This window comes from Argiope bruennichi, chromosome X1 (genome assembly GCF_947563725.1).
Source record: "Argiope bruennichi chromosome X1, qqArgBrue1.1, whole genome shotgun sequence".
NCBI classification, from domain to species: Eukaryota; Metazoa; Arthropoda; class Arachnida; order Araneae; family Araneidae; genus Argiope; species Argiope bruennichi.
Window position 1 is genome coordinate 84,884,638 of NC_079162.1, and position 15,999 is coordinate 84,900,636.

The 15,999-nt window shown below is 32.3% G+C and overlaps 1 protein-coding gene across 12 annotated transcripts in view; it reads right to left on the bottom strand.

Moving 5' to 3' along the window:
• Positions 1-15,999, bottom strand: part of LOC129958405 (uncharacterized) — a 152,862-nt gene that overhangs the window by 42,556 nt on the left and 94,307 nt on the right. For all 12 annotated transcript variants that reach the window (XM_056070884.1, XM_056070885.1, XM_056070873.1 and 9 more), the window contains 3 exons: positions 9,331-9,395; positions 6,831-6,909; positions 795-856 (listed from right to left, as the gene is read on the bottom strand). In XM_056070884.1, the coding sequence (XP_055926859.1) occupies positions 795-856; positions 6,831-6,909; positions 9,331-9,395 (206 nt within the window). The remainder of the gene's footprint in view (positions 1-794; positions 857-6,830; positions 6,910-9,330; positions 9,396-15,999) is intronic.

Here is a 15,999-nt window from a genome sequence, read left to right on the forward strand (position 1 = left end):
AATATACCACAGCTATTCAAAAAGCTTCACCTGTAATTTAGATTTAAATATGAAATAGAAATAAAGCTTCAAACATAGATTATGTAGTTTTTGATTAATATAAATAACCAAACTTTAACATTTTCACGAAATTCAGATTATTTTCTCCATCAACTGCAATTATTTTTGGGCGCATTTTTATTTATTTTCTTTCTTAAGTGCAGCAAGAATTAACTTTTTTTCAAAAAATAGATGAATTGCTTCCTTCTCAAAGAATCGTCAATAATTTAGAAAATGACTGTAGCTCTTCGAACAAGAAATATATTATAAATTTCAAATAAATTGAAGATTTCCTCAAAGCAAGAATAATATATCTATTTTAATAAATAGAAATAATAAAAAACAAAGAATTTAGATTAAATAAAGAAAGAAATACATTGAGGAAATACATAATTTCCTGAATTTTACATGATACGATCGTCATTTACAAACTTCACATTCATATTGTAAAAATAAGTACAAAAATATATTCATAAATTTAACGAGTTTTAAAATATATATATATATATATATATATATACATATATATATATATATCCCTTTATTTTTATTAAATGAAGTGCAAATATTCACTATTTTCCTATCTCGATTTCACATTTTACGTGAATATTTTATCTTAAAATCATTTATAATAATTTCATCTCCGTATGAAACTTATAAATTAAAATGTTATATGAAAAAAATTTAACTCCACACACACACACAATGATACGGAAACAAAATAGACAAGCCGTAATCGAAAGGAATCTAATTACTTGTTTTGTTCCGGAGTCATCAGTTTCTTCACAGATATCATTCACAAATATGCATTCAGGCTCTGTAAAAGAGGTAACAATTGCAAGTTTATAAGAGTGCTTCAATGTAATAAACGTAATAACTGTACCTCAATAATAATTCTACGAATTATTTCTGGTAAAAGGTTCAATTCGAATACAAAGAGTGTATTTATTTGGAATTTATATCGATTATTAACTTCCGATTTACACAACAATAAATAATAAAGGAGAACATTCTTGTATTAATAAGAACATATTAAAATACTTGCAAGCCAAATGAGGTAGCTTATTCCTTATTACCTATCCGTTCATACGTCATGCTTTAAACATTTGTTGTCCACTGAAAGATTCAACTTGTGTTGCAAATGGCATATATAGATTGATAAGCGGAAATCTTTTCTCATTTCCCTTTTCAATAGAGTATGTTTTATGTTTATCTTCGTCGTATAAAGAAAAAAGTCGAGTGCAGCTTGTGGACAGATTTTCATTCAATGATTGTGATCTATTTTTAGTACAGATATGTAATTTTCATGGCAAGAGAGAAGGAATACCAAATTTAATTTCTTAGTTATTACCATTTATATACTTAGAGGTGTTATGTATATATACACACTTTGGGAAGGATTTTTTTAGAAGTTTTTATTTTGTAACCACCAGAGAATTTTGAGATTACTTACAAGGTTTTATTTATTTTCTGTTCTTAATACTATATTCGAGAAATATGCCAAAAGCTCGGAATTACTTCTCATTTATTAAATATTTATCTCTGATGCCCCATCTGCAAAAACCGTATTCTTCGAAACTTCCTTTCTATACTTTCTATTCCGAAACAAAAAATATATTGATTTATAGTCAAGTCATGGAAAAAAATAATCAGCATATATCGTTTGTTTATTATGTTTGCAATAACTAGAGGAAATACCCCCTCAACTTTTTCATATACTCCCCCAATAAGACATATTTTGTATTTAACTTATTCGTTCGTTCACCAATGTGCACGCTGCAACAACGCAACTTCCTTTATTTCGATAGATTTCTAATTTAACTATGACCTAAACTTATTCGTTCGCTCACCAATGTGCATACTGCAATTGTGCAACTTCCTTTATTTCGATAGGGTTCGAATTGAACTACGATTGAAAACTTTGGTTTTAAGATTTCATAAAAGGTTCATTAAGTTTTCGGGTTCTGACGCTTAAATGTCAAATGAAACTCCACAGACGCATTTGTATTTAAATCCTGTGCTGTTCTATAACTCAGAGGTGAAGGCTTCTGTTCCGTTTCTAAATTATTGCAATTGTGTTTACATCAATAGAGATATTATCAGGCAGTCAAAAAAAAAAAAAAAATAGCCATGCAAATTTGCATAATAAATGCAAATTTAGTTCATAAAGATCGTTCCTTTTTTTAACCTGCACTTGCACCAGACAGACTAAGAAGAAAACTACCCTTGTAAAGATATCATTGAACATTTGGCAAGTTACCAATTTCCATGTAAAAAATTTCATTCATCTAGATCGTTTCAGTTTCAAACTATTATATTTTGTAAAAGATACACAAAATAGCCAAACGGCTTGAACGAAAACTTGCGTTTAAGACAAAAATTAAAATAAAGTCTTTACATTTCAACTTAATTTTTGAATAATAGATTTATAAAGAATACACAAAATTTATCCAGATTACAAATACATAATACTGTAGGAAAATATGCACAGACTTTGCAAGTGACTGTATGTGATAATTATTAGACTCGTAAACTATAATTTTTTTCGAAAACTTTCTTATTTGTTTACGAATTGTGATACATCTTACAATTATTTTTTGAGACCACATAATAGTATGACAAAAATGTTAATTGAAAAAAGATATTTTTGAAAAATATTTGTTAATGTCCAAAAAATTTTTTTTTCATGCATTAAAGGGTCAAAAAATTGAAAGAAACATAGGCATAGAATATATGGAAATTGGAATTTTAATACTATTATATATTTTTTCTAACATCTATGCAATATATTTTGAGTCATTTTTTCCCTTATGACATCCTTTGTAGCTTTACAAATTTCTTCAATTTTCTGCAATTCATATTTTACGAGAATTGCTCTGATGTCCATATATTTCATGAAAAATTATTTTATTTATTAAACAATTATAAAATCGTTTTAATTGTTATTTTCTATTTATAATCTTTATACCATGTAATATCTGTTGTAAGTTAAAAAAATGATATAAAACATCTAAGCCCTATCCAGGAAGCGAATTCTGTAAGGATGGTTCTACCAACCTGTTTCAAAACCATTATACAATATCGTAGGACTTGCTTTACGTTTATGACTATTTTAAGTAGTTATAAAAAATTTCAAAATAAACAAAATTACATTGATTTAATATTCCACATTTCTAATAATACAGTGTGATTCATATTGAATAGGACAAAGAGAATATCTTAGTACGAATTCTGTAATGGATTTGCTTAGCCGCATTAAAATTGAGGAAAATAAATAGAAATATATATCAGAAAATTCATTTCAAATAACCAAGTTTGAAAAGTGTTTTGATAGATATAGTCAATTGATGATAGATATAGTTAGTTCAAAAAGGAAAATTTAAAGAAAACAGACAAACAAATAAATTGCTTTATCAGAACAACAAATATATTCTGTAATTGATTTTTTGACCGAAATTAAATTTATTCCAAAAGTTCAATTGTATGAGTTTTATCTAGTTACAATGAAACGTCCATCAGTGGCAAAATCGCAACTAGAGGCAATTAGAAGATATTATTCGTCTTAGTAATTATCATAACAGCGCCATCCACAGAAAAGAAAGCATTCTGTATTTTGGAATATACCAAAACATCATTAAAACATTCAAAAGGCAGGCGAAGCTGTTTCACGGCACGGATTGTTTATTAAAGAAAACCAATCCAGAGCAAGCACCATCAAAAACGGAATTTATTAAAAATATATATAATCGTGAAACGTTATTATGAAGTCCCGAAAATTCACTGTCCCGTGCGATTACAGCACTGAATATGCCTCAAACAATAATATGGGGAGTGTTAAGGATACCTCTAAAATTCCAGGTATACGCATTTGAGATGGCACAGGCCTCAAAACTTTTTGACAAATCATTGCATGAAGATTTCTGCCTAGATTTCCAACATGGAAGTGGACGGTTTCCCGCACATACTTGTTTTAAGGATGAAGCCATCTTTCACTTATGCGGTAAAGTTCCGGGATAATTTACAATTTTGGGATACAGAAAACCTGCATAGAATAATGAAACACAACCGGGATTCTACGAAAATGAACTTTTTTTTGCGCCTTAATCAACAGTTGTGTGTGTGTGTGTTTTAAATCCTTTTTCCGCCTTCATTGGAAAATTCATTTACAAGTTTAATTACCATGACAAGCTCTCAGTCATTGTTCTCTCAGTTAAAGGAAACGGTCCACGGCTTTACTCTGTATCGAGAAGGAGATGGACGACATTGGTCGATCTTAATGTACATCAATATCTGATCAAGACAAGGCGATCATTTCGATTGGCCGGGCTGAATCAAATGATATATCATTGATTTATTGGCATCCAAATCAATAATTTTTTTTCCAATGGAGTTTTGTTAAAGATAAATTCGTCAAGTCTCCATTTCTCCAGCACTTACAGCAACTGAAGTAGCAGATAACAATCGTATTAAATTCAATAACAAGGCATATTCTATCAGGAGTGTGGAAGGATTTGGACTATTACATAAAAATTTGCCATGTCACAAGGAAGGCAAACATAGAACACTTATAGAAACCTAATTGTAGTCTCACGGTAAATTTGACTTATCAAAATAAATTAATATTAATATTCACAGATAGGATTTATTTTTGTCATATTCAGTATAAATCAGCCTACAAATATTTCGGTCATTACGTAATTTATATATGTCCTATTCTACTAAACTAGAAGGTTATTTTAGTGGCATTGATATTTTTCTTATTCTAAACTGAATTATTCTAAATTATTCTAAATTGAGAATATCACAACAAAACCACAAAAGTTTGAAATTCTCACAACAGTAATAAAGAGCACTTTTGTCTAATATTATGTTCACAAACACTTAAACTTATTCTTGATAAATATTTCGTTTTATGCGGCGAAATATGCCCCGGAAAGATATTATTAATGGAGAAAATCTATGAAAAATAACAGTATGGTTATAGGATATCATGTTAGTTTGGATACAAGTTACAGCAATTTGTTAAAATATGATTAATCATATCTCAGGCATATGACCTTCTAAAATTGAGTGTGGCCACCATTCACAATTATATAAAATTCGCAACGAGATGCCTTACTGTTAAATAGAGCATCGAGATATGAATAGCAATAGAACCCGTTCTTCTAAAACCGCTTGTTTACATGCCTGATGTATCCTCGATAGGAGATAATAATGCACAATGGTTCTTCTTAGAACGCCCCAAACATCTTCTATAGGTCTGATCCGGAGACTTCAAGTTCCAATCTATATGTCAAACATCCTTTTCTTCAAGAGAAATATCAATAATGCTAACTCAATTTTGTCTCACTCTATCATCCACGAAAAGAAAGTTTCAGCCTCAACACAGCAGGAAACTCAGACACCGACATCAAGGATCTCAACCCTGTAGAGCTGAGGGGTAAAAATGTCCCCATTAAAGTCATGTAGCGGTGTGCGACTGCTCGACATGACGCCGCCCCAGACAAGGATTCCTCCGTTACCCAAATGAACGATTCCCCTTACGTTACAGCGATGATAGTTTGCTCCATTTACTCTCCAGCCGAAGATTCGATGAAAAGAAATCATTCTGCTGACTTTCGACTCATGAGTAAAAGAAACACGCTCGTACTCTCGAGGTGTCCAAGACTGTTGTATATGACTGAATTGTGCCGGACGATGTCAAGCATAAAGCGTACTCTCTTCTAGATATCATTATTCTAAAGGAGCAGTGAAAGCCTTGTGGTAAAATATCGGCCACGTAGCCGGAAGGCTCTAGGAAGAAAAAAATTATTTCCCTGAGCATTCTTCGTGAGTACAGCTCTGAAGCACTTCAAATCTGATGTCACTGGCCAGGCTTTTTTCACAAGCAGAAACAAGATCCATTGTCTAATTACAACATCATGTACTTAATGCTATCGATCAGGTGCAGATGTCGTCGTTCTTATGTAGGCTCGGTGGATCATCTACGAACCACTTTTGGTGCCACTTGTAATCAACACGCCTATTATGCTTAAAACTTCCCAGTTTTAATTCTGTCCATTTATTTCCGTTTGATTGAATCATCTCAAAGAGGATGAAAACTTATTGTCACTTCAACCAGTGAAATTCGTCGGTTTTAACACATCATTCACAATGCTGCAACCAAAAATTCCATTTGCGTAAACAGTCAAATTTTACGTTTTGCTACAAAACTTCCGCTAAACACTATTCAAGCCTGGAATCTGGCATTCTAAACCCGTTCTTCATAATATATACAAATTTTATCCCTTTTCTTGATTACAATTTTGAATTATTTTGAAGAACGTGATATATGTGACTTAAATTTAGAACACCTGAGTGAATTATACTTTATCCATCTTCAAAATACATTTTGCTTTTCCAAAAAATATCAAAAAAAATTTTCTCGTTAATTTTTGCCTTAGTTTTACACACACACACACACAAAAAAAAAAAGTTCGATTTTGGATTTAAAAATACATTATTTCCTACTTTTTAGAGCATTTATTAAAGAGGACTGAAAAACTTTTGATCTTCCCTTCAAAATCAGTCTTTAACAAAATTAGCATATTAATTAATTATTTATTTACAGCGCTAAAATTAAAAGAATAGTCTAATGTCATCGAATCCTGTAACAGAAATAAATTTCAAAACAATCGCGACCCAGAGAAAAAAAGGGAATATATGTTGAACAAAACCCTATTTTCACAAACATGACATACTAGATATTTAAAAAAGTTCTTGGTAAAAAACGTATTTATTTTAGTTCTCACCTGCAAAATCAGATCCACGTGGATTTTTCGCTAATCCATTTTCTAAAAAGGGATATGTTATTCGAAGCTCCAAATCTTCCTATAAAAAATATAAAATGAGAACTTTATTTTTAGCCCATATCAATTACAAAAAAAAAAAAAAAAAAAAAAAAAAAGATTCAAAAATCTTATTTAAAGAAAATAAAAATTTTTAAATGGTTCAATTATTTATGAACAAATGAAAATTTTAATAAATAAATAGAAATTTCATTACAAACAAAATGAATACTTAATTATTCAACTCATCTTTCAATATTGAGCAGTAAAATGTCAGTAACTCGTAATGAAATAAACATTTAGTTAATACTATACCAAAACTAAAATAATTTTCATTATTTTTTATTATTTAATAAATAAGTGATAAGTTATATAATTTCTGATAATTTGTTTTCAAAAATATGCTTAATTTTATATCAAATTTGTCAAGAAAATTAAAGTTGTATCATAATTATATCAAAACCCTTTTAAAATAACTAAAAATAATATTCAATACTCGATCCAGCCATATTTTATTTACAATAATAATCTGCATAATGGCAATTATGGACCCTACAATTTCACTTGTCACATATGTTTAAAAATGATAGAATGCATACTTTCAATGAAGAAAAATTATCATATTTCATTGCAATTAAATATATCACAGCTATTCTAAAAACTTAACCTGTAATTCATTTGTAATTCCTGTAAGAATTTAATTATGAAAATGAAATAAAGCTGCAAACATAAATAATACAGTTTTTGGTTAAGAAAAATTTAAAATAATATATCTATTTTAATAAATAGAAATTATAACAATACACATCATTTATATTAAATGAAGAAAAAATATTAAGGAAATACATAATTTAGTGAATTTTACATAATACGATTGTCATTTACCCACTTCACATTCATATAGTAAAAATATGTACAAAAATATATTCATAAACTTTACGTGTTTTTTTAAAAATATTTACAACAAACGTAAAATATTTCTTCAAAGCTGAGAAACAGAAACTTACAAAAATATTATCCGAGATTTCCTTCTTTCCCAATTATTAAGCAGAAATATCACCATATACAACTTCAATAAAACAAATCGCTGAATACCGATCAAAGCATTTCAAAAATTTATCTTTTTATATATATTTTTAAACAATCTTGAAAATAAAAGAAATTTCATTACTTTTTGTTATTGGATCATAGATTATATATATATATATATATAATATATGCCCTTTTATTTCTATTAAATGAAGTGCAAATATTCACTATTTTCCTATCTTGGCTTCACATTTTAATTCTAATTTCAATTTAATTAATTTCCAAGATTTTATCTTAATTTAGCCCATAGTAATTTCATTCTAAAATATTCTCCTATTTCGTGATCCAATTCCACTTTCGGTTTAATTAATCCCTTTATAAAAATAATGCGCCATCAGTACTACGTATCAAATAAAAGTGATACTTTTGCCCTTGTCAAAGGTCATTCCACCGGCACGTGGCCGGAAATCCCATCTTATATAAGACTAGTGATCATTTGTTCGTCCCTTTTTCGATTCTTCCTTACTTCTACTTTTGTGTCGCACTGCGTCTTCTTGTTAATAATTATACTTATTTTAAGCTATCGATTGTGATTCCCGCTTTTTAAAAAAATAATTTTAAAAAGCGGGAATCACAATCGATAGCTTAAAATTTCCTTGCCTGCTGCTGGTATGTGCTTTCCTTTTTGTTTTTCTTTACTGGTTAAGTGTTATTTTATGATATTTTTGTTTTTATTGTTATTTTTGTTATTGTATTTTTACTTATTAGTGATTATTTTCTTCTAATTTATTGTTTTGTATTTTCCTTTCTGTTAAAATGGTATATGTCTTGGGCCTAATTTCAGAGGATTTTCGGGTCACGTAGGAATCCTTATTAGACTGTCTTGTCTGCATTCCTTCACAGAAAAAAAATCCCTTTTTTTGAATCCCCGCCTGAGGGTGACCCTTGAAAAAGTCTTCAGGCCGGATTCTTTTTTATTTGGTTTAATTTTTATTTGATTTTCCTATTAATTTGATTTTAATACTTTTGTCTCAATTCATCTGTGTTTTAGAAGTATCTGCATTTGAGCTCTCTAAATACTATGAAGTTTTTTTCCTGTTAATTTTTTGGTTTTAGTTTGAATAGGAAGTAATTTTTAGTTGCGATTCCGAAACTATTTTGTTTCGTTTTCAAACTATTTCTTACTTTAGATTGGTTACAATATATATATATGCCATTTTAATTCAATTAAATGAAGTGCAAATATTCACTATTTTCCTATCTTGGTTTCACATTTTACGTGAATATTTTATCTTAAAATCATTTATAATAATTTCATCTCCATGTGAAACTTATAAATTAAAATGCTATATAAAAAAAGAATTCAACTCCATACACACACAATGACACGAAAATAAAATAGACAAGCTATAATCGAAAGGAAGCGAATTATTACATTTTGTCCGTCACTGGGGACATCTTCTTCTTGTTGAGGAGACTCAATATATGTCACATCTGGCACTGTAAAAGAAGAAACAATTGCAAGTTTATAAGATGGCTGCAAAATAATAAACGTAATAAATATACCTCAATAATAATTATACGAAGAAGTTCTGGTAGGCTTATAAGACTGGATTTCTTTGATTATGCTGTTGTTATTTCTTATGGCACTTGCCATGGATATGTCCGCTGTTACGAAGACAGCGGTTTAAACCGGTGGGGAAGCGTCTCTTGTTTTTTCAGTAGCGCCAACTAGGGCCAAGATTACGACTTTGCTATTCACGCATCACTCATTCACTTGCATAACCTTTTTTACAGGAGGGCACATTCACACATAGAACAAGCATGCCCAAAACGGGACTCGAACCCAGGACGCCCAGATCACGGGGAAGGCGTGCTACCCCTATGCCAGGAGGCCGGCTCTTCGATTATTATCCATCCATATAAAACTCTTGATTTATGCAACAATAAATAATAAGAGAACATTCTTGTATTATTCTTGTTCAATTTGCTTCGATTATTATCTATCCACATGAAAATTATGATTTACACAACAATAAATAATAAAAGTGAATATTCTTGTGATAATAAGAACATATTAAAATAATTTCAATTTAAATGAGGTAACTTATTCCTTATTACCTATCTGTTCATACATCGTGTTTTAAACTTTTGTTGTCCACTGAAATTTTCAACTTGTATTGCAAATGGCATATATAGATTGATAAGTGGAAATCTTTTCTCGTCTTCTTTCTCACTATGGCATGTTTTATATTTATCTTCGTCGTATACAGAAAAAAATCGAGTGCGCCTTTTAAACCGATTTTCGTTCAATGATTGTGATCTATTTTTAATGCAGATATGTTATTTTCATGGCAAAAGAGACGATGCACCATTTTTTTTTTTTTTTTTTTTTTTTTTTTTGTATTTTGAGAAGTTGAAACTTGCGATCGATTTGAGATTACTTTTTTTCACGTTTATATCTTCTTTTATATTTTTAATACCGTATGCCAGAAATATGCCAAAATCTCGAACTTGCTTTTCATTTATAAAACAATTCAATTTGATGACACATTTAAAAATAAATAAATAAATAAAAGCACATTCTTTCTTTCTGCACTTTAACATTTTTCTCACCGGTCCGATCAACAGTATCAATTTATTGCCTATCCTTGTTTTTCAAATAAAACTGAGTTTCATATTCCGAACAAAAAATATATATATTTCTTTACAGTCAAATTATTAAAAAAAATAATCAGCAAATATCATTTGCTTATTATGTTTGCAATAGCTAGGGAAAATGCCTCTCCCCTCAACCCCGTATACTTCACAATATGACGTATTTTGTATTTAGCTTATTCTTTCCTTTACGAAAGTGTGTATTGCAACAGTGCAACTACCTTTATTTCGACAGTGTCCGAACTTCTGTGTGGACCTAAGACTAGAGTTAAGATTACATAATCGATCACTTTTGTCGGGTTCTGATGCTTACATGCGCAATGAAACTCTGCGGGTGCATTCGTATTAAAATTTGGTACTGATGTATAACTTAGATGTGAAGATTTCTTACCCGTTTCTAAACTATCGCAATTGCTTACACATCAATTAGGGCGACTGTCAGGCAGTCAATTAAAACATTCACCAAATTTTGTTCATAAAGATTGTTTCATTTTTTAATATGCCATCTGCAATTTCACCAAACCGACCGAGAAGAAAATTTCCCTTACAAATATTTCACTGAACATTTGGCACCAGTTTACAAATGATAGTGGGTGTATGGTGAAAAGAACACACAATCAGCAGGCCTCAGTAGAAAACAACGACGTTTATTCACACGAACACAGGACAGCACACAGTAGCACACCACAGACGACAGTAGCTCACAAGTAGCAATTGTCCACAGCACACGAAGCGGCCAGACAGAATCCAGCAGGAGAGGGGATCCTCGGAACTTCGCTCTACGGTCTCTCCAACGGCTGAATTTCTCGCTGTCTTCTCTCGCTTTAGCTGCCGACTCACTACTTCTCCGATTCCGACTACTCACTCACACGACTTCCACAGCTTGAGAGTGCCTGTCTTTTATAGTTCCGGGTGGCGGGACTACAATCTTCCAGACCAATCAGGGCGTATCTGGGTGCATCTCGGTTCCTAGTGGATGGATCATGAAAATTCTCGAACTTTTCAGTATTATCCTTTTGTCCCCAAAGTCGCCAAATGGTCACCAAGTTTGTCGCCCAGCTCTGAGGTCACTGACGCGGCACCCGCTCAGCACGCACAGGACAGATCGTACAACGGTCTTTCTTACGATGACACTATTCGTGCAAGGAAGCAAAATTACAGGTTTGTAACAATATAAAATTTCATTTTTCTAGGTCGTATCGGTTTTAATCCATCCTATTTGATAAAACACACGTATAACACCAATTTGATTTGAACAAAATCATTGATCATTGTTGCTTCTCAAATCTAGAAAAAAAATTTATTTTTATTTTCCCGGTGCATATTATCAATATAAGTTGAAATGCGCGAATAAAACTCATGTACAGGATGGCTATAATTAAAGTGGCTCTATTCAGATCTCTTCTGGAGCTCGTTCTGCCAATAGGATTTTATGAAATTTGGTATATGCGTTATATGAAACATGGGGAAAAGGTTTCTGCAATAAAAAAAAAGATATAGTTCAAATTTTAACCGGGGGAGGGGGGTCGTGGCACTTAAAGAAAGACAAAAATTCAATCAAAATCCTTAAAACTTATTCAATCACTGAATGTGTTCAACGTGCGCTCCATTAACATCAATTACGTGTTGTTGTTGTTGTCGTGTCTATGCATACAGTGCTAGTGCAAAAGATTAGAGCCCTCCAAAATCCTAGGTGACAAGATCTGCATGTTCTGGAGCCCGATGGCTATGAAGGATTTCGATTGGGGGTGCTCCAAGTTGAAAGAGGGAACCGATAATGGCCTGGCAGTCAAAAACATGATCTGGAGTTAGTTGCGAATGGGGACAGTACTTGCAGATGGGGTAGGATTTTATATTGGTTCTTGAGATCATGCCTTTGAAATGTCCAGTACGTAGCCTAGCTATTGTAGAGGAAAGGTTTCTTGGGCAGTTTAGATCGGTGATTGTTGTCTTGATAAGATGCTGGTTGTAGATCCTTCGCCTGGCGGTAGCATTCGCATCTGCCCAAGTGAGTACTCGAGGTTGGTCTTTGTCGCGTGCTTCCTTTGCAAGGGCATCTGCGCATTCGTTCCCCTCAATTCCAACATGAGCTGGAATCCACTGGAGAGTGCAAGGTATGTTTAGTAAATGGAGAAGGGTATTAATTTCTTGCGTTATTGTTGTTTTACCGTTATGTATGGCTTCGAGTGCTGATTTTGAGTCTGAGAAAATCACAATTTCTTTTATTGAGTCGTTTAGAGAATGAGAGCGAAAATGGGTAAGAGTCTCTTTAATTCGCTTGTGAAGTTTGAAGCAATTTGGCCAATGGGTATTTTGAGTTTGACGTTATATCCTGAGGGGTAAATGATGGAGATACCAGCACCACCTCTGTTACAGTCAATATCAGAGGAACCATCTGTGTAGACTATAGCGCTGTTTTCACTGGAAAGTGAACGAACAGTGTCTTCACATTTTTGTAATAAAACTTAGGTTGGTTCTTTTTTAGAACATGGTTCCAGTAGGTTAGTATTGATTTTAGTATTCAAAGGGAGCTTGGAAGGAAAAAGTGGTTGTTGAGTAATGTCCAGATAGGAGTGACCAAGATGGATGGCTTTCTAATGTCTCTGTCAAATTGCAGCGTTGATGATCTCTAAAGCCTTGACCTGCCTGTCCAAGTATCAAAAGCTCTGTGAGCAATGTGGTCCTTATTGTGGCTTCTGATTTTGTTAGTGAATTTTAGAGTGGCAAGTTTCCGTCTGTTTTCAAGGGAAACAAGACCGCTTTCAAGTTCGACCTTGGTGTTGTTAGTAGAGGACACTGCACCAATGATGATTTTTGATGCTCTGTGTTGGACTGAGTCCAAAGTGTCTGTAACAGATTCAGACGCATGTGCCCAAATGGGGGGGGGGGCAATACTCAAGTACTGGCCTGATGACGGTGCAGTAAGTATTTTTTAATGTTGATGATCTCGAGCCCCAGTTTGTGCCACAAAGTTTGCGGAGGATGTTCAATTTCTTTAGACCCTTATTTGCCGTGGTTTTCATATGTTTAGCAAATCTCAGTTCTGGATCTAGGATCACTCCCAGGTATTTAAGATTTTCAACGCGTCCAACAATGGTGTTTTGAATTTTTAAGACCGGTTGAAAGGTTCTACGATTTTTTATATATTTGAGAAAACACTTAGTTGAGTACAAACAGTTGAGAAAACACAGTAGTTTTTCCTCAATTACGTGTTGAAAGCGCATTATAGCGTGTTCAATGCTAGCACGAAGAAACTCTCGGGAGATTTCAGCAACATTGCGTGTAATGCTGGTTTTCAACTCAGGTAAAGCCTTATTCCTTCTCCATAAACATAGTCTTTTAGGAATTCTCACAACTAGAAACCACAAGGATTTAAGTCGGATGAACTAGAAGGCGAAGCATCCGGAAAAGTTCTGGATATTATATTATTCTCACCAAAGTTAGCGCGAAGCAGTTCTTTGACTTGGCACGCAATATGAGGAGTTGCTCCATCTTGCATGAAGACAGTGGTCTGCAAACATTGCCGTTCCTGTAAAGCAGGAATAACCTGCTTCGAAAGAGTTCAATGTATCGTACATTCGTGATAGAGCACGTTTTAGGACATTGAGGACTGAGAGTTTCAAAGAAAAACGATTCGAGGATAAAATCGGCTAAAATCCACACAATGCAGTGGTTGTAGGTGCAGGACATTAGGAGGAGAAGCACATCATATGCTCCAATTTTGACTATTTATAACTCCATCTAAAGAAAAGTGTACCTCATCTAACCACAGAATTTGCCAAGGTCACGCGTCATCAACTTCAATTCTCGCCAAAAATCGGCAAGCAAATTCATAGCTTGTTTAGTGATCTTGAGATTGCAGCATTCGTACCAGATGTATCTTATACGAATACCATTAAAAAATGGATCGCATGAGTTTTCGTATTATCGCCCACGGAATCACCAACTCCTGTGACACCGATCGAGCACTTACTGATGAATAGCTCTTTTAGCAAAAGCAGTAGCGACTTCAACGACAGTTTCATTTGCAGCCAGTTTCCACGATCTTCCTGAAAAAGCATTCAAGTCTCCAGTCTCGTCAAATTTCATAATCATCCGCTTCAAACCATTCTTCGACAGGGCCCTTTTGGCAATTCCTTTAAACGACGATATTCACGCTATGCAATTAAACTATTGCTGCCGTTTAGATGAAACAGTTTTACCAAGTAAAGCTCAATTATTTTTCTATAAGGTCATAATTAACGATGACAAAGACACGCAGAATGATTTTCGGGCTTTGATTACAAATATCTCTTGATAGGTTTTATTAATTTGTATAAAGAGTATTCAAAATTGCCATCTGGTGGTCGAAATATGAACTATTTTTTATTGCAGAATTCATTTTCCCATTGTCCATATAACGTATATTCAAGTTTCATCAAAATACGATAGGTAGAGGGGGTCCTAGAGGAGTTTGAATTGGGTCATTTTAATTACAACCACTCTGTATTAGTTTTAATAGAATAACAACACTCCATAGTTCACTGAATAGAAAAAGCAAAGAAAGGAAACAATAATTTAAAATTATTTTAAATAACAGAATATTCAAAGAAAGTTTACATTTCTATATATATAAGAAAAAAATTTCTTTATTTCTTGCCTAGAATTTAGCAAGACAAAATTTATATATTAAGGAAGTGGAAAGAATTTATCAGCACTCGAGCTCTTTAATTGAAAGTCACATAAAATTTAGAACTTGGTTAAATAAAAGGAATTTTGCTATCATAATACAAAACATTTAATCATTACTTCATAAAAAAATATTACAAAGCAAGATTACTTTATCTATTTTTATTTATTTATTTTTTCCAGTTCATATTTTGGCATTAGTTTCTGCAGTTTTTTCAGTCATCAGTTTTGTTTTTCCTTTAGCAACAATTTCATTTGCAGTGCAGCTTTGCCTTTGTTGAACTTCTTTTATTTTCCCTTAACATTTTTCGGCTTTCTCTAAAGCTTCAGAACATTTCGTGCATAAGCAAATCTTTTGAAATTGGGATATTAAAAACGCCTCCATAAAAGTTTATGACATTATGCACAGATTTTTGACCAATTAGAAAATCTTATTTCAGATTTTCAGCGAGCATATATCTGTTGATACTAAATCCACTTTACACAGCCACATTGCCAAATAATAACACAAGAACTATTTTACAACTTCTCCAAAATCGGGAAATTCTTTGGACATCAAAATATTAGAATAGAAATCATCTAAGCATTTTTTTTCATTAAATTAATCAAATTGTTCTTTGAATTAACTTTTTGGCTTCTTCAGGAAAATTTCAAATTGGATCTTTGCACATTCTGAACACGCCAGTGAAATTTGTGCTCAGGAATAAAGTTTAAGTAAATTACCATTCGGTTTTCACACAAAAATGGATTAGTTTTTCAATAAATGTGAATTTAAACA